Source organism: Amphiura filiformis, chromosome 3 (genome assembly GCF_039555335.1).
Source record: "Amphiura filiformis chromosome 3, Afil_fr2py, whole genome shotgun sequence".
In the NCBI taxonomy this organism is placed as follows: domain Eukaryota; kingdom Metazoa; phylum Echinodermata; class Ophiuroidea; order Amphilepidida; family Amphiuridae; genus Amphiura; species Amphiura filiformis.
The window spans coordinates 5,627,896-5,652,000 of NC_092630.1; the positions used below are offsets into that span (position 1 = coordinate 5,627,896).

At 37.3% G+C, this 24,105-nt stretch overlaps 1 protein-coding gene across 1 annotated transcript; it reads right to left on the bottom strand.

Moving 5' to 3' along the window:
- Positions 1–1,582: 1,582 nt before the first annotated feature.
- Positions 1,583–24,040, bottom strand: LOC140147928 (uncharacterized). The gene is made up of 5 exons (XM_072169723.1): positions 23,937–24,040; positions 7,631–7,744; positions 6,513–6,617; positions 2,633–4,610; positions 1,583–1,948 (listed from the first exon to the last, which is right to left on the bottom strand). The coding sequence occupies exons 1-4, from the start codon at positions 23,995–23,997 to the stop codon at positions 2,944–2,946; spliced, it is 1,947 nt and encodes a 648-aa protein (XP_072025824.1). The 5' UTR covers positions 23,998–24,040; the 3' UTR covers positions 1,583–1,948; positions 2,633–2,943.
- Positions 24,041–24,105: the final 65 nt, after the last annotated feature.

A 24,105-nucleotide genomic window follows, 5' to 3' on the forward strand; every position in this document is an offset into this window, starting at 1 on the left:
TTTAAGTGCACTTGTTCCATGTGCGTTTTCAGACCCCCTTTCATACAGAATGATTTCTCGCACTGATCGCACTTGAACTTTGGTGGCTGGTGCGTTAACATGTGTGTTTTAAACCTGGATTGGTTAAGGCAAAGTTTGCCGCATACTTCACATTGGTGCTCGGGTACTTCGGGCACTGTGGTGGGATCATCTTTCAGATGTAATAAACGGTGGGTTTTCAGGTAATTCTTGTTTCCACAAGTTTTCCCACAAATGTCACACACACATACATAGGCTTTCTCATGTACCATTTTGATATGTTTGTTTAAATCAAACTTTTGAACAAAACCGGTTCCACAGATGCTACAAAAATGAGTCTTGATTTTCTTGTGCACTTCGTTGTCATGCCTTGAAAGAGTTCCTTCTGTTTTACACCTCTGTCCACACAACTTGCACCGAAACTTAAAAGCTGGTTCGCGGCACCGATGCTTCTTGAAGGAGGTAGTATTTTTATAAATTTTCAAGCATTTGTCACACTGGTTAACCCCTACGCCCTTTTGCGCCCTTAATTATAAGTTCTTTTTGCTTCCTCAGTTGCTTTATTTGAATCATGAATTTTAGCATGTCTTTGTAAGTCTGTTTGACGTATGAAGCCCTTATTACACACACTACATTTATAAGGCTTTGTCTTCTCATGCGTTTCTTGCACATGTCTCTCCAGAGTTTTTTCTGACAAACACTGCTTGTCACACAATGCACATTGAAACATCTCCCTAGGTGTGCAATCATGTCCAATTAAGTTTGTGCTGCTGATTGTTTTGAAACATACTGTACATTTCTTTCTGAAGCTCCCCATGTGCTTCCGTTTCACATGGATTTGAAGGTACGATGGTTTCGTAAAACTGATGCCGCAATAGGTACAAACATGTTTCTTGTATATATCATGGGTTTCTTTTATATGCTGTTTTTTAAGCGATGGATCACTAAATGTTTCTTTGCATATCTGGCAAACAAGTTCAATATCGTCGTAATTTGAATCAGAGTGCGTATTTTGTGTTGACAAGTCTGTTTCTTCTAGACTATTTTCATCAACATCTTTAGGTAGACAATGACCCCCTTCCTCTGTTTCACTATTTTGGCTATTTGCAGTATCATCAACTTGATCATTACTTGTTGCTGTACTACCAACTTCTTTTTGATTTTGACTTTCTATTCGGGCATTTTGCCTCGTAGTTGGAGCATCATTGACCGAGCTTGATGCTTCATTCGCTTTGTTCACTCCACTCTCATCAGAACTTACATGTATAAGTTCACATACTTTTCTTTGTTTTTGTCTACGGATCCGCTGAATGCATACTTGTGTATGGCCTCGTAACAAATATGGCCTGAGAAACCGCTTGCCACACAGGGTGCAGACATGTTTCCTGTAAATATCATGAGATTCTTTTATATGCCGTCTAGTGAGAGAGGGATCATCAAATGTTTGTTGGCATATATGGCATGTAGTACCAGCTTCAGGGGTTCTTTGCCTTACAGATAAGCCAGCGGTGACATGGTTGTTGATGTTTTTTGACTGTTGTTCACTGCCTTCGTTTTCTAGTTGCCCTTTTCATCAGCTTGACTGTGTGAAGTTAACCCTTCTGTAATGGCTTGAAAAATGGAAGCGGATCCTCACCAATTACTTGATTGTCATCACCATCTTCACTGTCAACATCATCTGCTGGATCGTAATCTACATCACCATAATCATCATCCGCATCACCATCAGTACCACCATCATCCTCTCCTTGCTTTTCTTCTATCAGGTTACCATCCCCTGCTTCTTGTTTAACCTCTGCCTTTTCAGGACATTCCTGTGTCACCTGTTTTGTATTTCTTCCCGTGTTTTCTCGCTGCACTGCTTCTGCTTGAGGTATTTTAGTAGAAGTAGAAGTGCCATCTGCTTCATCATTGTCAGTTGTCTTGGTTTCTGCATATGAAAAAAAAAGTACATTGTATTTGTAAATTGCATCTGAATACACATTTAATTCTTTACTAGTTTTGGCAACTTATTCAAGACTTATATCGCAATATCATAAGAGCAATATATTTGACCATTTCGGCTTCAATATGTCAAAATTTTTGCATGCATTTATACCATCCACAAAACCGGGGGGATCATGTTGCTTTGTCCAAGGGGCCCACAAAATTTCAATCTGGCTTTGAATCCTGCGTAACTGTCAATCCATACATATGCTTTACTTGCCGTTGCTTTGTGAGTCTGAACATGTTCTATAAAGTGTCAGTGTAGCCTAATATTTAACATTTTGCAAATAGAGTTTGGGCCTGTGAAAATTGATGAAGGCCCGAATGGCCTTTGACAATTCAAGCTAATATTTTGAGCACTGAAAATAGAACCAATTCTAGGCAAAGCTCGAACATGTACCTGTTGCGTCCATGTAGCGTACTTTTTGTGTACAAATGTACACAATATAAGGTGCGTGCATGCCTTCTTTTATACCACACTGTGGGTGGGTGGGGGTGTGTGTTTGTATTTATCGCATATCCACTAGCGTTCCAAGTGTTAGAGCTTGGGCAAGAATTACATCATTTACCTGTAGATATGTAATAAAAATAAATGAAACTGTCAAGTCTATAAATGATTTCACCATACCTGCATGTTTTGTCGCACTGCCCTCTAGCGGTTGGTCACTTGTTGATCCACCCTGCTTTACCACATCAAGTTTGGATGCATCTCTTTGGCGTTGGTGCATTAACATGTGCGTTTTAAATCTGGACTTGGTGAGACAAAGTTTGCCGCATACTTCACATCTGTGTCCCGGTACTTCATGCGCTGTGGTGGGATCATCTTTCAGATGTAATAAACGGTGGGTTTTCAGGTAATTCTTGTTGCCAAAAGTTTTCCCACAAACAAATCACATTCACATGCAAAGGCTTTCTCATGTATCATTTTGACATGTTTGTTTAAATCAAACTTTTGAACAAAACCAATTCCACAGATGCTACAAAAATGAGTCTTGATTTTCTTGTGCAATTCGTTGTCATGTCTCTCAAGAGTTTCTTCTGTTTTACACCTCTGTCCGCACAACTTGCACCGGAATTTAAAAGCAGGTTCACGACACCAATGATTCTTGAAGGAGGTAGTATTTTGTATATTTTCAAGCATTTGTCACATTGGTTAATCGTACGTCCTTTTGGATCCTCGCTTGCTTTACTTGAATCGTGAATTTTAGCATGTCTTTGTAAGTCAGTTTGACGTATAAAGCCCTTATCACACACACTACATTTATAGGACTTTGCCTTCTCATGTATTTCTTGCACATGTTTCTCCAGAGTTTTTTCTGACAAACACTGCTTGTGACACAATCCACATTCAAATGTTTCCTTGGGTCTACAGTCATGTTCACTAAAGTTTTTGCTGCAGAATGTTCTGAAACATACTGTACATTTCTTTCTGGAGCTCCCCACGTGCTTCCGTTTCACATGAATTTGAAGGTACGATGGTTTCATAAATTTGCTGCCGCAATAGGTACAAACATGTTTCTTGTATATATCATGGGTTTCTTTTATATGCTGTTCTGTAGTCGATGGATCATCAAACGTTTCTTTGCATATCTGGCATACAAGACCAATGTCGTCATCAAAGTGTTTATTTTCAGTTGACAAATCCGTTTCTTCTAGACTGTTTTCATCAACATCTTCATCAGGTAGACAATCATCCCCTCCCTCTGTTTCAGTATGTTGGCTATTTGCAGTATCATCAATTTGATCATTACTTCCTGTTACACTACTAACTTCTTTCTGACTTTGACTTTCTCTTCGGGCTTTTTGCCTCGTATTTGGCCTCGTATTTGGTGCATCATTGACCGAGCTTGATGATGCTTCATTCGCTTTGTTATTCACTACACTCTCATCAGAACTTACATGTATACGTTCAGATACTTTTCTTTGTTTTTGTCTGCGGATCCGCTGAATGCATGCTTGTGTATGGCTTCGTAACAAATATGGCCTGAGAAAGCGCTTGCCACACAGGGTGCAGACATGTTTCCTGTAAATATCATGAGATTCTTTTATATGCTGTCTAGTGAGAGAGGGATCATCAAATGTTTGTCGGCATATATGGCATGTACATGTAGTACCAGCTTTATGATTTCTTTTCCTTACAGATAAGCTGGTGGTGGCATGGTTGTTGATGTTCTTTGACTGTCGTTCAATGTCTTCATTTTCTACATGCAGTTGCCTGTTATCATCAACATCACTGTGCAAAGTCTGAACCGTATCTACTTGAGTTTCTTTTAAGCTTTCTCCAATGGCTTTCAAAATGGAAGCCGAATCCTCACTATTTACCAGATTGTTATCACCATCTTCACTGTCAACATCATCTGCTGGATCATAATCTACATCATCATCATCATCCTCATCACCATCAGTACCACCATCATCCTCTCTTTGCTTTTCTTCTATCAGGTTACCATCCACTGCTTCTTGTTTAACATCTGCCTTTTCAGGACATTCCTGTGTCCCCTGTTTTGTATTTCTTCCTGTGTTCTCTCGCTGCTCTGCTGCTGCTTGAGGTACTTCAGCAGAAGTAGAAGTGACATCTGCTTCAGCATTGTCAGTTGTCGTGGTTTCTGCATATGAAAACAAATAAACAAGTTATTGTATAAATTTAAATCTGAATAAACATTGGATACTTTACCAATTCTAGCAACTTATTAAAACTTTTACATGTACTTCTATATCATAAGAGCAACAAATTTTTGCCTATGACATGAGAAAAATTTGAGCACGTGGAAGACTATTCTAACCCTTACCACACCCCAAATTCTAAGGATATGCAAAAAATTGTCTGCTTGTCCGTAGCCCAATTTTGAAAGCTTTATCGATAGGTCACACATTTTGTTTTCTTTTTCATCCTTGAGCATTCAAAGCACAATATAATGCACATGTGTATTTGTATCAAGTGTAAGTGCAATTATCAAACCTTTTTGAGTTAAGGCAACCAACAACCATCTGCTCTGCTACATTTCAACTATTATAATTTCAAGCTCAATTTTTGAAACTATGATCAAAAATATTTTCTCTTTATTTGACCAAATATAACTGCCTATACGCACTCTTCATAGAGTAAAAAAGTAGACTTAATGAATTTTGATGCATTGGTAGTTAAAATCTGCAGATTAGTTTGATCAGTCATTCAACACATGAATATGAATGTCTAGCTATAGTCATATCCCTATCTCCAGTCAGCGGCACTTATAACTTCAGTGGCACTTATAGAAATTCAGCATGTGCTGTGTTGGCTTAGCATTATTTCTTGCATGTACACATACTGGGTGTCCCAGAAAAAATTACCAAGTGAATAAAATTGAACATAAGTCGAGAAGTAGACATCAGAATCAAACAATTTAAAATGTAGCACATAACTTATTTTATTGTGCATTACGTATGAAAATTTTGTTTGATTCGGTTGACTAGCTGCGAAGAAATTAACGATTACATAATGCTTGCATCAATGCAGTTCATTCCAAGTTTGATTACAGGCGCTTTTTTCATACTCGCTCACCGCTTCCTAAAGTTTGTGTATCTTATTCAATTTAGTCCACAATATCTATTTTATAATCCGACAGTGTTATGTTATTCATGCTTTCACTGAAGATTAATAACAGTTTGTCCGAAAAAACTTTGATTTCTGTAATTGGAAGCTTTCCAACTTTTTGTGCAAATATGTTATATTTTAACTTTCCAAAGAACATTTGAGTCAAGAATGACAATGATCAAGTGCTTACAGTTTATGTGTGATTTTTGATACCATGCAACATTAATGTTAAAGTTTTAAAAGATTTAAACTTTGCATTACAAAATATTCAAAAAACTTTAATGTGTATGAGAAATTTTTAAGCCAGCTAGAATTCTTTTATACAATAATTCTTTATGCAACATTTATATCAACATTAACGAAAAAAGATATTTACAAGTACTGAGCATCATCTTACATGCAGGCTTTCATTTTCAATATCATGCAGGTTTTTAAATTTGAACAAAACCTAATTAAATGTTTTGCAAGAAACAGATTGTTTAAAAAGAATAAAATGGATTTCACAGAACAAAACATGAAGCACATTAACAGTTAACCACTGTAGTGCGCATAGTGTTGAATGATCTTTCTTTCAAACTTGGAATGAATTGAATTGACGCATGCGTTATGTAATCGCTCATTTCTTCGCAATAAGTCAAGCGATTCCAGTAAAATTGACGTATATGATGCAGAAGAAGATGGGCTACACGCTGATGTTTAGATTTTTGGATTCTGATGTCTATTTCTCGACTTACGTCCAAATTCATTTCTGGGACACCCAATATGCGCCATTTGGATTTCGCAAGTAAAAGTATATGTACATGCACCAAGTAATACTAAGCTAACGCAGAACACGCTGACTGACTGGAGGTAGATAAATAGACTCTACATTTTTAGATATATGTGATAAAAACACTGATGAAACTGCAAAATCTGCAAATGATTTTGACCATACCTGCACGTTTTGTCGCACTGTCCTCTTGTTCTTGTTGGTTACTTGTTGATCTACCCTGCTTTACCACATCAAGTTTGATCAGAAATTGTAGGACTGCATCTTTTTCTGTAAGGAAAGATTTATAAACCAAATCTATCAAAAGGCAAGTGTCATCAGGCTAATGAAAGTTGATTGCGAGTCCCCTGTCATCTTTGTGTCACCTTTTTATGCTGCCTAAAAAAGTCATTTTATGGAAATAATTTATTATTTTGCTGTTTTATTGAAAATGTTAATATTATATCAGTCTTTTTTAATTTAAAAGTAAACTGTAGTGTATTGACTTGTCATTTCTTTGCTTTCCATATTCTGTTGAGATGTGTTATGAAGGTTAAAAAAGAATGATGAAAGAGTTGCCTTGTCACTTTGCAAAAAGAATGTGATAATGGGAACCCAGTCAACTTTTTTGTGAAATAAACCATCTCACTTCTTGAAAATTAGACACTTGCAAGTTGCAACTCTATTTGTGTCACATTACACTTATTACCACACACTGGTTGGGAACTCCTGTTCTAATCAGTGACATACCTGAACATTCTTGTGTGTGTGTGGGGGGGTCCATGTTGGGGGTGGGGGACCAACTTAGTTCACAAAACTGACAAGCCAAAAAATAAAGTTTTTAGATGCAAAAGTCATTAAAAAAAAACAGCTGTGCAACTACAAGGAGGGACAGGAGTAGGATTCCAAATGTCAAATTTTTGTCAGGGAAGCAATCATCTTCTGCCCTAGGCCCCTACACCACTGGTTCTAAAGTAAATTTTATTAAATTCTTGTGTTAAAGCAGGATGGCAGATTTCATTGGTAAACATGATATTTTCACCTTTGTTGAATTACCCTGACTGCCCCCTTTAGTCCCCTGGTGGCAGATTCCCCAGCTTCCTTGTTGATTACAAAAGTGCATGCATGAAGTTACACCACTATTCTCAGACTTTCCTGAAAAACATCAGGTATGTACAGCATACAGAGCATGCATAGAACCTGCTGAAGGCAACCGGCAATCAAGTATAAATTGAACTTTAGGTAATTGGAATCTTCATACAAATACTTAATCATATACAAAAGACAAGATGTGGCAAGCTTACCCTTTTCTGAAATAGAGTTGCGTCGGAGCTTTTCAGCTATTGATTGAGTTAGCTGCAACCAGAGCAACACCAAATTCTGTAAGCTGACTGATCCTACTTCATTCCAAAATAGATCTAACAACAAAAGATAAAAATATATAAATTATAATGAAAAATACGAAGGTTCATGTACACCACAAACTTTGGGCGCAAAGTCCAACGGCCGTCGCATTGTATCCAACTTTAGGTTAACATTTCCACCCAGGCAATCCAGGAAAAGTTGAAAACAAGGTCATGACCTTAAGGTGGTACTACACCCCCTGATAAATTTTGTGACTAATTTTGCATTTTTCTCAAAAAATAACAACACACTGGTAACAAAAGTTACGAATATTATAGGGGCAAGGAATCCAATTACTTCATTGAAATTTCAATTATATATATATGTTTTAAGAAATGAGGTACATTCTAGCAGTACCTCAATTTTCTTATCATAAATAACGTACGGTACCGCGTAACCTTAAATTTTTAATGAAATCCTAGTTGAATTTCAGTATTTTTAGCAACATGCTAATGTACATTTCTCTTCTTGATATTCATTTCCTCAATAATAGAATAACCGTCTTGCTAATTACCGTAATGGTCCGAGTATAGTCCCATGTTCGAGTATAATCCCACCCCCCATTTTTCGAAAAATTTCAGAAATTGTAAAAAAAAAAAAAAAAAAATTTTTTTTTTTTTTTTTTTTTTTTAAGTTTATTTTTTTCCTGTTTTGGAGTGTCCCTGGACCTAGACCTAGATGCTAGGATCATTCATGGTTGACCTAAAAAAAAAATAAAAAAAAAAAAAAATTTCAAGATATTTTGTATTTTTAATATAAAAATTGATACTTTGTTTTCATGTCATACTCTATTAATGATTTCAAAATGCATTCAAAAACATTTTTTTTTTTTTTGAAATTGAGTATAATCCCACCCCCAATTGTGAAAAATGTTCACATAAAAAACGGGTGGGACTATACTCGGACCAATACGGTACTTGTAAAAATGTCATTGACCTTCACAATGTAATTTTAACATACGTACAATTATTTTAAAAGGGCATTTCGTGATCCACAGCCTCATCCCCCCACTTTTCTCAAAAAAAGTTGAGATTTTTACACCACTGGAAACCTCTGGCTACATAAATGTAATATACCAAACATTTCTTGCAGATCGCTTCATTTAGTAAAAATATCGTCAAATTTGAATTTCGTTCTGGTATACCTGAACAAAATTACAACAGTGGCCTATGGAACAGTGTAATTACACATAAATCATGCATAATTCGCAAACGCAAAATCGGAATCAATTGAAATTTTGGGAATAAACTTTTTTCATATCAGAATACTTACGGTACCTTAGCCTATGAAGTAGGTATGACAGGGGAATTCAAATTTGCCATCAAACTGCATCATTTTATAAATCAAATTAAAGCCCTTGAGTAAAGAAAGCCAAAACTGAAAACCTTTTTGTCATAGCACTTTCCGTAGCAAAGTTACATCTTGTCAAAGATAGACTTTCATCAAAAAGATTCAGCTAACAAAACAGCATTTCGGTGGTGTTTCTAGATCTTATTCTCATGATGATAGCTGCTTTTCTATGTGGAATTGCTATCAAAATCCCTCTAAAATTCCATACAATGTACTAGGGGTGTGATTTTCGGGAATTTTGTTCCCGGGTACCCGGCGCATTTTTCGGGCCGGTAACCGGGTACCCGAAATTGCCAAAAATATTTTTTTTTGGAAGTTATTTTTTTTTCCGGTTTTGTAGTGTCCCTGGACCAAAGATGCTATACTTTAGTAAAACCTAGATATGCTTATGGGTCAGTCCATGTCAAAACAGACTGAGTGTACACCCACCCTCTTGGATTTTGATCTCCTTTGGCTCAGGGGTACCTTTCATGGACCCCTAGGTGAGGTCACAAGAAAAAATACAAATTCCATTTAGTTTATGAATGGCGGGCCATCTAAGTTTGGCGACCTTGACCAAAATTGGGAATTTAAGGTGTCCAAATGACAAAGTGCTCTCTTTGAGGGGCATTTTCTTCTTAATTGAATCAGTTGTGATCCTCTTTTTGAATGTGGTCACTCACAGGCTGTGTCTGAAATACCTAATGCCAAAAAAGATAGATTTCGGAATTTCGTTGGGATTTCAGGGGGTCAAAATCAGCACTTCATTACTGTTCAATCAAATTATCTTTGATTTTGAAGGACCCATGATAATGTCACAGTGCACTTATAGGTCCTAATTATGTTCAGAATGGATTAACCATGTGCCAATGTCTATGAGCAATTCAAAAAAAGAGAAATTTCTAGACCCCTACAGAATTTTAGGCCCCCTAAAGTGGTTCAGCCACAAATGGCGCTTAAAATCGGCAAATTTTGACACCTAATAACTTTAGGTGTACACCAGATATGAAAGCATGTAGTCTTAATGTCACTAGGAACATAAGATTTGTTTTGTATTTTGTGTGTTTTGATACTAAGTTGATGGTCCCAAAAATCCCAATTTTTGACTAATAATGTACAGGTTATGGGTACAAAATGTCAATTTCAACATACCCTTTTTTCTATTTTTGATCACTTTATAGCAAATTGTCTTATTTATCCTGTTATTTCATAGTTAACAACGTCCGATTTTGGTGATTTTGGTGTTCTACGCAACTTAAAAAACTGTACAAGGAACCAATGACCTCCTTATTACAATATGGACGCTTTTGGCAGCCATGTTGCAAAAGAGGGTCATCGGTTCCTTGTATAGTTTTTAATTTGCTTAGTTGTATTTCTCATGCAAGAAAACATATATATAATTAGACACCAAAATTACCAAAATCAGACGTTGTTAACTATGGTCAGAATTCAAAAAGGTCGTTGACCTACGAACATTTTTCGTCATAGGTCTGACACATAACAAACTATACATTTTTGGAATCCTCATGACCATACGAGTAATTTGATATATTACTTGGCATAATTGGGAGCATTCTGAAATTTGACCCCGTGTGACCTTGATTGACCTCTCCCCGGAATGCCCGGAAGTTTCAGGTGGTGAGCCCAAGCTAAATTTATTCAGAATCAATCAAAGATCCCAAAATTACTCTCAAATTTTGTTCTATGATTTGGTCACAGATTCTACAGGCTGGTCCTGTACTATACTACCAGTAGGCCTACTTTGCAAACTCATCTTGTACATTGTTGCCACAAATGCTATTTTGACCCTCTTGAAAATCCATACAGATGATTCCAAATTAGTTTTTTCTCATTATTTGACACAAGAATAACTTGAAATGTCAGAATATTTAAGAAAATTGCAATAAAATTGTAAAACAGAAAAAATAGCACACTGATATGGGTACTTCGTACCATAACCTGTACTTTGCATGTGCATCGTTGCCAAGAAGTGCCTTTTTGACCCCCTTAAAAATCCATACAGAGGATTAGAAAGTAGTTTTTTCTTATTATTTGACTCAAGAGCAACTTGAAATATCAGGATAAATAATACAAATGGCTATAAAGTGATCAAAAATATAAAAAAATTTCATACTAAAATTGGCATTTTGTACCGTATCCTGTATGTTAGGCAAAAATGACTATTTTTGAAAGCGTCAACTTAATACTAAAACACAAAAAATACAAAACAAATCTTATGTTCCTAGTAACATTAGACTACATTCTTTCAGATGCAAAAGACTAGAAATTCATATCTGGTGTACACCTAAAGTTATTAGAGGTCAAAATTTGCCGATTTTAAGCGTCATTTGTGGCTGAACCACTTTAGGGGTGGCCTAAAATTCTTTAGGGGTCTAGAAATTTCTCTTTTTTAAATTGCTCATAGACATTAGCACATGGTTAATCCATTCTGAACATAATTAGGATCTATAAGTGTACTGTGACATTATCATGGGTCCTTCAAAATCAAGATAATTTGATTGAACAGTACGAAGTGCTGATTTTGACCCCTGAAATCCCTAAATCGAAATTCAAATCTATCTTTTTGGCATTAGGTATTTCAGACACAGCCAGTGAGTGACCACATTCAAAAGAGGATCACAACTGAATCAATTAAGAAGAAAATGCCCCTCAAAGAGAGCACTTTGTCATTTGGACCCCTTAAATTCCCAATTTTGGTCAAGGTCGCCAAACTTTGATTTGAATTTTTTCTTGTGACCTCACCTAGGGATCCATGAAAGGTACCCTGAGCCAAAGGAGAGCAAAATCCAAGAGGGTGGGTGTACACTCAATCTGTTTTCACATGGACTGACCCTTATGCGTATACTGATGCATGGCTCTGAACGTAACCGTCCTGGCTGAAATCCAGAAATGACGTCATTTGTTCTGGTGCTGCCACTTCCGGGTAACGCAGGAGGAAGAACATGCCTTTTGCAAACAAAATGGCCGACAAGTCCCGGCCCCTTTCCAGCGAAAATACAGCTTATTTAGCCAATGTGAACATGGGGTCATCGCCAGAAATATTTTCCTATCATATTGGACTAACACGTCAGGTATATGGTATTTCACAATAAAACAGTAATGGAAAGATAAGTGGAAATGTTCGTTTGTCGGATTTTTGACGAAACGACCAGTTCTAATGACGTCACTATGTAAACAACGTAGCGGTATTAATAATTAATTAGGTAATACCAAATATGGAAACCTCCAAAAGTATGCTAATTTGAAGTTCAACGAATCAGAATACGATCCGCTACCTCCAAAACTATGCAAATGAGTTGAAGGAGATTACGTGAACATGTAGAGTATTTCTTCTCTTGTTTATAGTGGACCTCTGTGCCCTGGACCTAGACCTAAATGCTAGGATCATTCATTGGTGACCTAAAAAAATTGCACAATGTTTTGTGTTTTTAATATGAAAATTGATAATTTGTATTCATGTCATACTCTATATCAAAATGCATTGAATTTGAATGCATTTTGATATCATTAATCGAGTATGACATGAATACAAGTTATCAATTTTCATATTAAAAACACAAAACATTGTGCATTTTTTTCTTTTTTTTTTTGGTCAACCATGAATGATCCTAGCATTTAGGTCTAGGTCCAGGGACACTAGAAAACGGGAAAAAAAATTACTTTAAATTTCGGGTACCCGGGCAGGGAATTTCCTGCCCAGGTAATAGGATTCTCGGGCGGGACTCGAATTCCCAGGACTCACTTACACCCTTACAATGTACGTGCGAGTGTCTCATCACCATAAAAAATCATATATTTGGGTAACCTTTTGTCATAGCACTTTACGTACTCAAAGTTACATCTTGTCAAAGATTGACTTTCATCAAAAAGATTCAGCTAACAATTTTCGCATTTCGGTGGTGTTTCTAGATCTTAGTCTCATGATGATCTATAGCAGCTTTTCTATGTGGAACTGCTATCAAAATCCCTCTAAAAGTCCATGTGCGAGTGTCTCATCACCACAAAAAATCATATATTTGGGTCAAGTGAAGTATAGACAACATATTTATGTAGAGCCTGTTTCCTTGGCCTACCTGTTCTTTTAAATTTCTATACATGTATTGTGTTCTAGGCAAATTTGGCTGACTAGCAAATGTGTTATAAATTTAAGGTAGGTATGTCAGGCAAACCTTATTAGTTTTAAGTTTTACACATTTGCTAGTCAGCCAAATTCGCACATTGAATTTTAGAGGGATTTTGATAGCAGTTCCACATAGAAAAGCTGCTATCATAATGAGTCTATGAGACTAAGATCTAGAAACACCACTGAAATGCTGTTTTGTTAAATAGCTGAATCTTTTTGATGAAAGTCAATCTTTGACAAGAATTTGGAAAACAAGATGTAACATGCATGACAAAAAGGTTTTCAGTTTTGGCTAAGCCTAGTGGGGATTATGCACTTTTAGTTTCCCATGCGTTTGAACGGGAATTGGATTGCGTACTTTTTCGATGTCTAGTAGGGTGGCCACAATGCTAGCTATTGTGTGTACCCCTGCCTACATACACAAATGTGTGGTGGAAATGTAACAGATTCTGCAGCAGCTGGAAAACTTTTGGGCATTTTGAATTCCATATAATTTGTCTCCTAGTAACTTCTGTGCAAACCCGACTACCTAAATTAGATAGAAAATATTCTGCTCGTAATGAAGGTGAATATAGCATTTTTGTACGGTCACACATAAAAAAGTTATGCACAAAATAATTTTTTGTCATCAAATAAAACTATTTTCCCAAAGATGTACAATTACGCTATATCCAGTTTTAAACAACAGACCCTCAGAGCAAAATCCTGTGCAAAAATCAGACAATTTGGTTGTGTAGTTTAGGAAATACAGGCCTTTGAAGGTCATAATTGGCACATAATAGCGCCCTCAACGGTGAAAATCACATGTATTTACCTCAAAAGTCCTGGCAAAAGAGTTATTTTTGTGATTTCAGCCATTTTAAAAATGTTGTAAAGAAGGAAATACAGCAATTATGACCCTGGATTTTTAATACACCCCTGGCCAATTTTGTGCATATTTTTGCATTTTTCTCAAAAATTATAATGCATTGGTGACAAGTAAAATATGTATATTATAGGGGCAAGGACTACAACTACTGCACTGAAAATTCAGCAACTCAAGGCAAGTAGTTATTGATTTATTGATCATATACTGGTTTTCCCTCATTTTTGACTGTAACTCCACAACTGTTGTCTGTGCTGAAATAAAATTTACAGTGCAGTAATTGTAGTCTTTGCCCCTATAATATACATATCTTACTTGTCACCAATGCGCTATAATTTTTGAGAAAAATGCAAAAATAGGCACAACATTGGGCAGGGGTGTAGTACCCCCTTAAATGAACATTAAATAAACAAAAACAATACATATCGTGCCTTCTTTGGCTTTATTCCCACAATTATCGCTCCGTGAATATATGCAAATTTATGACAAAATCAGGATTTTCCTAAAAATGGGGTAAAAATGGCAAATTTTGTGAATCTTTAAAAGGCTGTATCTTCGCAACGGATTGTTCGATTGAGTTGATTCAAAAAGTTTTTAAAATCATTTTGCAGCAGGAATAATCCTGACAAACAAAGTAATTCCAGGGGTGGGTTTGAAATTTTCATGTGACCACCCTATGTCTAGTGAGCAAATTTCTTCAATATTTTGAGAAAATGATGTCAAATTTTCTATTCTATATTGTTTGGTAATAATGTCTTTTGCCAATAGTATGTTTAAAGTTGTAATTTTGTGTTTTTGATGCTTAAAGATCGGATATTTTCGTTCGATTCGAATTCTGAACCCTTCATAAGGGTGCCGATTTCGCAGAACTTTGACGATAATTTTGCCTTTTGGACACTAAAATGCATTCGATCCTTAATTTTGTTTCAACGAGTCTTAAATTAGCAAGCACAATAAGGTTGGTACATGTACAGCGTATATAGGACTGGCAAGCGAGTCTAGCTAAGCCTAAGGGCTTTAATTTGATATATAAAATGATGCAGTTTGATGGCAAATTTGAATTCACCTGGCATATTATCGCATACCGTACCTAATAGGTTTGCCTGGCATATACCTGTTGTTAATATGAGATCATTGAGATGTTAATTTCTGCAACAATACCTACATTGTACTATATGAAGTAGTATGATGCATGTTGTTTTAAGTTTAAGTTTCTATCAGGTGGTGGTCGCCGTGCATTCTTAGACTAAATTCAGTAAATTTTCAAATGGGATTATTTTGAAATTTTAAAATGCTTGAAATATCACAAACAAATAGGCCTATGTTAATAAATAATATAAATACAAGCTAAAACTGTTGGGGTTCGATAATGAACCCCACAAAACTAACCGAGTGTATGGAAAATGCCCTACAGATACGGCCGGGCGATTTTGCAAGTTGCCGGCTCGATCATGCCACTTGCCGCCTGGTTTCTATACATGTTTTATACTGGTTTCATACTAGAGTTGGGCGACTAAGTCGCCAATAGTCGTTAGTCGCGACTATTACTGATAGTCGCGGCTACGACTATTGAAGATCAAAATTCGACTAATGCAAGTATATTTTTGTGTTAAAAAATTACTTTAAAAGTGCCAGTTATTCGCACCAAAACCAACCAAATACTAACATATAAACTGCGAAAAATGTGAAAAAATGTTAGTCATTGTCTTACCAATAGTAACACTAACTAATAAAGTCCATAAATCATCATTAAATTGGTGTTATTGACTTGTTGTCGAACTACTTTCCCACAAGATAAAAGCCGTTAAAAAACTCAAATTACTTAAATATTATTAGATTAGAAGTACTTTTCACGTAATTTCAAAAAGCTATATGCTTATTGTGGTAACAGAATATTTAGAAAGCAACAGGAAAATAAACAAATTAGCTGACAAACAGCCGTAATGTTGCAATGCCACCCCTGTAGCGACAAATGCAGTAGTCTAGATGAGGTCAGGTGACGTAGGTCGGAGGTGAAAGTTAATTGTACATGCACGATGCAACACGTTCATGAGCATACCATGGAAAATATGCACTGCCGTACCGGCATGTTTACATATTTTCATGCACAGCAAAACATGGAAACGAATGAAGATCGCTATTGGAATATTGAAGGTTTAAGAAATTATATGAAGTTTCTTGTGCTGTTGCTGGAAAGTGGCAAGTGAATTTAATTGAACAGAAAAGTTAGGCCTATATTACAGCATTTTACAGTCAAATATTTGCATCGCAAACGTGCGATACAGTGTAGCAATTTGTATCGCAACAGTGCTGGTTTGTGTAGCAAACTGTGATGCGATGCCGGCAATCACGGGTCCTGTAATCATGCATTATAAATACTAAATTGTCACCAATCTTTCACCAAATTTTTTCAGTCCAATTTTAACCACAGATAGTCGCGACTATAGTCGTAGTCGCGACTATTTGCTGCCGACTAGTCGACTAGGAAAAAAGTGATAGTCGCCCAACTCTATTTCATACTACCCTGCCGCTTGCCGCTGAGCGGCGTGGCGCACGCGCATTGCAGACAAACGGACACAATAAAGGCTTGTCATTGGTTGAAACGCCCTGCCGCTTGCCGCAGCGGCAAGCGGCAGGAAAGTATGCTGGAGGCTTTAAGTAGGTATCCCAGGCAAACCTTAGTTAACACATTTGCTAGTCAGCCAAATTCGCCGCAATGTCAATGCATATTTACATAGAAATTTAAAACAACTGGCGAAGAAGGAAACCTACATAAATATGTTTTCTATACTTCACTTGACCCAAATATATGATTTTTTATGGTGATAAGACAATCGCACATGGAATTTTAGAGGATTTTGATAGCAGTTCCATTAAAAAAGCTGCTATCATAATGAGACTAAGATCTAGAAACACCCCGAAATGCCGTTTTGGGGAATTTTGCTAGCTGAATCTTTTTGATGAAAGTCAATCTTTGACAAGATGTAACTTTGCTACGGAAAGTGCTATGAAAAAAAAGATTTTCAGTTTTGGCTTTGTTTACTCAAGGGCTTTAATTTGATATATAAAATGATGCAGTTTGATGGCAAATTAGAATTCACCTAGCATACCAACTTTATTTAAAGTCATAATGTACGATCTTATAATATGAATTTCGTTAAATTTTTTCAAACCTGATTTTTTGGCAAATTTGTAATGTTTACACATGTCACAACTTGCACCTAAATGGAATCAGCCAAATTTGTTGTGTTTGTAGGTAAACAGAGCAAAGTTTGACATAAAGTCATAATTCAAGAAATTATGACTTTATGTTAGACATGTCCACATTGCTTATTATAGAGGGCGACATTCAATCCAAAAAGTTGTGTCCACAGTAGCTCACAGTCAATGGCTTAACTGTGTAATCCCCATAGGGAAATACAAAAATTTGAAATTTGGACACCAGAAACTTGACAACGTAGTCTAAAAAGTGCTGGTACTTGATCCTTGATACAGAAGTCAGCATGCAGTAAAAGTTAGATTTCATAAAATAAAATCGCCTTTGTGTAAAATGGATCATCGTGGTAAAAAATGGTGCATTACATACTTTTTTGTACAGTAAGCCAGTGTAAGGCTATATCCAGGCTGGACACATCACACTACCGTGTGATGTGTCCAGTTCTTCGCCGAACTTACATATAAGATGGAGAGTTTAGCATAACGGCCTGCCTATTTACGCTTCCTGAAAACACTCTTGCACATAACATACAAAACCACAAATTCACTAACTTCAACTTGCACTACCGACACCATGAAAAATATTTTAATTATTACCGATCCTTCAGAATACTTGCAAATATTGGCAGTTTCATAAAATCCTGCTGCTGAAAATCGTAAATTCCACAATCTTCTGTCAGATCCAGGTCAGTATAATCACAGATGGGCGAATCTACCAGCGTGACAAGACCAGAGATAATAAAGGATGAGAGGCCACGCCGTACAAATAGCTAGCCTGATTGGCAAGCGTCGTCGCTGGCCAGATCTTCTACGGTCGTGTATGATGAGTAGAGACCATAGAGCCCTATATAGGGCTCTGTGGAAGAAACGGTTCCTAATTTTCACCTACTCACAGCTGTCAATCATTCTTGTGAAACGTAAGCTCCGCCTAGTATCAAGGTCTTCTTCTGCGCATTGGTTGTGCGCATTAACTAGCCTCCAGCACAAATCCTGTGCACACGATCAGGTTGGATGGGCGGTTTACGCCTGGTTTACACAATAGGAACTGCGATGCATCCTAAACTGGATCGTTTCCGTGTATTCGCATTGCATGGTGGGTAATCGCCTGCCAGTTTGCGTAGCTCCACGTTCACAACAGTTTAAAATCAACACAGATAAATCCATATAAAAATTAACATGGACACAAAATTGACATAGCTTATGTAATTCAAATAATAAAATAATAAAATGTAATATTATCATGATAGATGCACGTTTTATTAAAACTTGAAAAAAGATTATTAAGTCCAATAATGTTTGTGTTAGCTTGCACGAGTCACAAATTGGCGACCCATCACGCATTTTCTGCATGTGCCGACATTAGTAACTCATAGTGACTGTCCTCAAACTAGCGCCAGTGTGTCTCAGGCCTGATAACGACCCCAGGTAATTTTATGCAGAAAGTTTTCTTGCGAACAGCTGCAGGTGACAATTAAACAATGAACACGGCTTGTTTATGTACATGCGTGGGGAGGCTTGTACGTCAGCTGGCGTGTTTTGGACATGTTCCGGCGTAAAAAGTGTCGTTTTTCTTCATGAAAAATACCAGCGATGACCAGAGATGTAGACTTGAGTCGTGTGACTTGGACTCGAGTCTGACTCAAGTCACTATTTTTGGGACTTGTGACTTGACTTGCAACTTTTGCAAAATGACTTGACTTACTTGTGACTTAGACAAAATGACTTGGACTTGGACTTGGACTTGAAAAAATTGACTTGGTACCAATGCAAGTCTGAGGTTACTTCCTGTAAATTGAAATTTATGGATAGAATTTATGAATATTACATGTAATAGGCCTACAATAACATTAATGAATTATCCGCTGGCAGGCCTTGTGTCCGGCATATCCTGAACTGGAAATAAATAAATACATAAATAAATAGTGCCCTCAATCAGCGACACGGGCTCGGCGTGGGAAGTAAAAGTATGTCGGGTTGAAAACTCGGGAGTCCTGTCCCAGCAAACACAAAACTGGTGAATAGACTTGTAGTGACTTGTGACAAGTTGTGACTTACTTGCGACTTGACTTGTGATTTGATGACTTGTGACTTGACTTGACTTGCAACTTTTTCAAAATGACTTGACTTACTTGGGACTTGGACAAAAGGACTTGTGACTTGGACTTGACTCGCAAAAAATGACTTGTTGACATCTCTGGCGATGACCAGTTTTTTGTGGGCTATTTGATTTACAGGTATGTCGGTTCGTCATAGGGTAGAAATGATAGCTGTACAATTTGTATAACATACAGTTTAACATAGGCCTAAACATTCAATGGGCACAACTCGACCTTCCGTATTATGCACAAGTATGTGGACGTGGCAGGCATTGTCAATGATGGGCGCAGAAAAGTGCAGTTTTTTAAAAACAGACATTTGCCCATAACTTCACTAATTTTTGACCTACAGACATGGTTGACTCGACCTATACCTGCCACTTCCACATACTTGTGCATAATACGGAAGGTCGATTTGTGCCCATAAATGTTTAGGCCTATGTTAAACTGTATGTTAATTGTTATACAAATTGTACAGCTATCATTTCTACCCTATGACGAACCGACATACCTGTAAATCAAATAGCCCACAAAAAACTGGTCATCGCTGGTATTTTTCATGAAGAAAACGACACTTTTTACGCGGAACATGTCCAAAACACGTCAGCTGACGTACAAGCCTCCCCACGCATGTACATAAACAAGCTGTGTTCATTGTTTAATTGTCACCTGCAGCTGTTCGCAAGAAAACTTTCTGCATAAAATTACCTGGGGTCGTTATCAGGCCTGAGACACACTGGCGCTAGTTTGAGGACAGTCACTATGAGTTACTAATGTCGGCACATGCAGAAAATGCGTGATGGGTCGCCATTTTGTGACTCGTGCAAACTAACACAAACAAATTATTGGACTTAATAATCTTTTCAAGTTTTAATAAAACGTGCATCTATCATGATAAGGCTGTGTAAAATTAATATTTTGGTTCTCGTCCCCTCCGCCTCAATTTCTGGGATTTGTCAGATTTTTTTTTTTTTTTTAGATTTTTCAATTTTTATGACTTTGGAATGATTTATGAAATCTTCATACATATAAATAAGTTTATTAGAGAACAAGCATCACTTCCAAGTCTTTTTGTGGTTCTCTAGGGGTTTATCCTCAGAATCTCACATTTGAAAAAAAAAAAAAAGGGCCTCATCGTTTCCTCGAGCACTGTTGGAAAAGACCGAAAACTACTGACAATGCTAATTTTACATTGAAAAAAAAAAAAAAAAAAAAAAAAAAAACACCTCCCTCCCTCATCAATTCATGAAAATCCTCTGGACGAGAACCAAAACATTAATTTTATACGGCCTAATATTACATTTTATTATTTTATTATTTGAATTACATAAGCTATGTCAATTTTGTGTCCATGTTAATTTTTATATGGATTTACCTGTGTTGATTTTAAACTGTTGTGAACGTGGAGCTACGCAAATTGGCAGGCGATTACCCACCATGCAATGCGAATACACGGAAACGATCCAGTTTTAGGATGCATCGCAGTTCCTGTTGTGTAAACCAGGCGTAAACCGCCCATCCAACCTGATCGTGTGCACAGGATTTGTGCTGGAGGCTAGTTAATGCGCACAACCAATGCGCAGAAGAAGACCTTGATACTAGGCGGAGCTTACGTTTCACAAGAATGATTGACAGCCGTGAGTAAGTGAAATTCTGTTCTGTGATTGGTAGACGCATATGGTTCTCGTATAAATGAATATGTTATCCATGGCTTCAAAATTACGACCCGTTTCTTCCACAGAGCCCTATATAGGGCTCTATGGTCTCTACTCATCATACACGACCAGAAGATCTGGCCAGCGACGACGCTTGCCAATCAGGCTAGCTATTTGTACGGGCGTGGCCTCTCATCCTTTTATTATCTCTGGTCTTGTCACGCTGGTAGATTCGCCCACCTGTGATTACTGACCTGGATCTGACAGAAGATTGTGGAATTTACGATTTTCAGCAGCAGGATTTTATGAAACTGCCAATATTTGCAAGTATTCTGAAGGATCGGTAATAATTAAAATATTTTTTCATGGTGTCGGTAGTGCAAGTTGAAGTTAGTGAATTTGTGGTTTTGTATGTTATGTGCAAGAGTGTTTTCAGGAAGCGTAAATAGGCAGGCCGTTATGCTAAGCTCTCCATCTTATATGCAAGTTCGGCGACGAACTGGACACATCACACGGTAGTGTGATGTTATGCCTGCCACTTCCACATACTTGTGCATAATACGGAAGGTCGATTTGTGCCCATAAATGTTTAGGCCTATGTTAAACTGTATGTTATACAAATTGTACAGCTATCATTTCTACCCTATGACGAACCGACATACCTGTAAATCAAATAGCCCACAAAAAACTGGTCATCGCTGGTGTATTTTTCATGAAGAAAAACGACACTTTTTTACGCCGGAACATGTCCAAAACACGTCAGCTGACGTACAAGCCTCCCCACGCATGTACATAAACAAGCCGTGTTCATTGTTTAATTGTCACCTGCAGCTGTTCGCAAGAAAACTTTCTGCATAAAATTACCTGGGGTCGTTATCAGGCCTGAGACACACTGGCGCTAGTTTGAGGACAGTCACTATGAGTTACTAATGTCGGCACATGCAGAAAATGCGTGATGGGTCGCCATTTTGTGACTCGTGCAAACTAACACAAACAAATTATTGGACTTAATAATCTTTTCCAAGTTTTAATAAAGCGTGCATCTATCATGATAATATTATATTTTATTATTTTATTATTTGAATTACATAAGCTATCTCAATTTTGTGTCCATGTTAATTTTTATATGGATTTACCTGTGTTGATTTTAAACTGTTGTGAGCGTGGAGCTACATAAATTGGCAGGCGATTACCCACCATGCAATGCGAATACACGGAAACGATCCAGTTTAGGATGCATCGCAGTTCCTGTTGTGTAAACCAGGCGTAAACCGCCCATCCAACCTGATCGTGTGCACAGGATTTGTGCTGGAGGCTAGTTAATGCGCACAACCAATGCGCAGAAGAAGACCTTGATACTAGGCGGAGCTTACGTTTCACAAGAATGATTGACAGCTGTGAGTAAGTGAAATTCTATTCTGTGATTGGTACAAAAATATGGTTCTCGTATAAATGAATATATTATCCATGGCTTCAAAATTAGGAACCGTTTCTTCCACAGAGCCCTATATAGGGCTCTATGGTCTCTACTCATCATACACGACCGTAGAAGATCTGGCCAGCGACGACGCTTGCCAATCAGGCTAGCTATTTGTGCGGCGTGGCCTCTCATCCTTTTATTATCTCTGGTCTTGTCACGCTGGTAGATTCGCCCACCTGTGATTACTGACCTGGATCTGACAGAAGATTGTGGACTTTACGATTTTCAGCAGCAGGATTTTATGAAACTGCCAATATTTGCAAGTATTCTGAAGGATCGGTAATAATTAAAATATTTTTCATGGTGTCGGTAGTGCAAGTTGAAGTTAGTGAATTTGTGGTTTTGTATGTTATGTGCAAGAGTGTTTTCAGGAAGCGTAAATAGGCAGGCCGTTATGCTAAGCTCTCCATGTTATATGCAAGTTCGGCGACGAACTGGACACATCACACGGTAGTGTGATGTGTCCAGCCTGGATATAGTGTGATGTGTCCAGCCTGGATATAGACTCGACCCCTCATTTTTTAAGTTAAATAATCACCTTTTTAAACAAAATAATTTCAATGTGAAATATCCTACTTGAAAATTTTGTGAACATGCCTATTTTAATATATGTCCGCCCATAGAACTGTGACTGTGTGTGTTAAACGGCAAAATAACAAGCAGTGTTTCTAATGTTACCTCGTTATTTCAGCTCAAAATGGACAGAAACCATTCCCGATCATTATTACTAGTATTATTTCAGCATTTTGAGTATATAATAACAAATTTAAAATTTGAAGGAAATCGTACATTAACTATATTTAAGCTTACCTCACCGTGCGCGTGCTATACTGCTCCAACTTAAACAGAGCAATACACAAACCCCAAAAACGAACATTACCAATTCTTAGTCAGTGGGAGTGGTCTGGTTCAGTAGAAACATTTTGATTGGACAATCGCAAGATTTGGTGCCGTTTATCAGGCCGTGAAGCGACCCCACGTCATCATGCGTCTTGATAATATCTTACACGCTTGCTTGTAGAGTGCTTGGCGTATGTATCGCGCTGTATGCGTGAGACTAGTGCGGAATACGCTGACGCGCTAGCAATCGCAGCGCAACAGAATACGTGAAGTTGTAAACAAGTTTCGTTCATTTTATAATGAGGGAGTTTTTATGACGGTAACTTAGTTTTTGCTTTAAAAATTGTTTACAGTTATTAAAATAATATTTAACTGACTAAGAATGAGAATAAACGATAGGAATTTTTATTTTGCCTATCCTCTACCTATGATAGACGACAGGCAGGTCCAATATTTTTATCGTAGTGGATACCGGCTGCGCCGGCATCCACTACTCAAAATATTGGACCTGCCTGTCGTCTATCACACTGAGAGGATAGGCAAAATAAAAATTCCTATCGTTTATTCTCTAATTCCCTCACCTGATAATTCTTTAGTAGTGGAGGCATGGACTTCATAGACGACGGACGCCGCAACACTCATTATTTAGTATTTACATGTACTTCGAAAACTCAAACATTCATAAGGGACCGATCGTTATTTACGGCAGGGGGGGGGGAATGGGTGTTTTGGCAAAAATATCGACAAAAA

What these genes read in the sequence shown, in the direction of transcription:
- LOC140147928 (XM_072169723.1), bottom strand. Translation starts at nt 23,997, where the DNA reads ATGAGTGTTGCGGCGTCCGTCGTCTATGAAGTCCATGCCTCCACTACT. An exon ending in CACTACTAAAGAATTATCAG is followed by an intron (nt 7,745 to 23,936) that starts GTGAGGGAATTA and finishes TTTTGTTGTTAG; the next exon opens with ATCTATTTTGGAATGAAGTA. An exon ending in CAGTGCGACAAAACGTGCAG is followed by an intron (nt 4,611 to 6,512) that starts GTATGGTCAAAA and finishes TTTCATATGCAG; the next exon opens with AAACCACGACAACTGACAAT.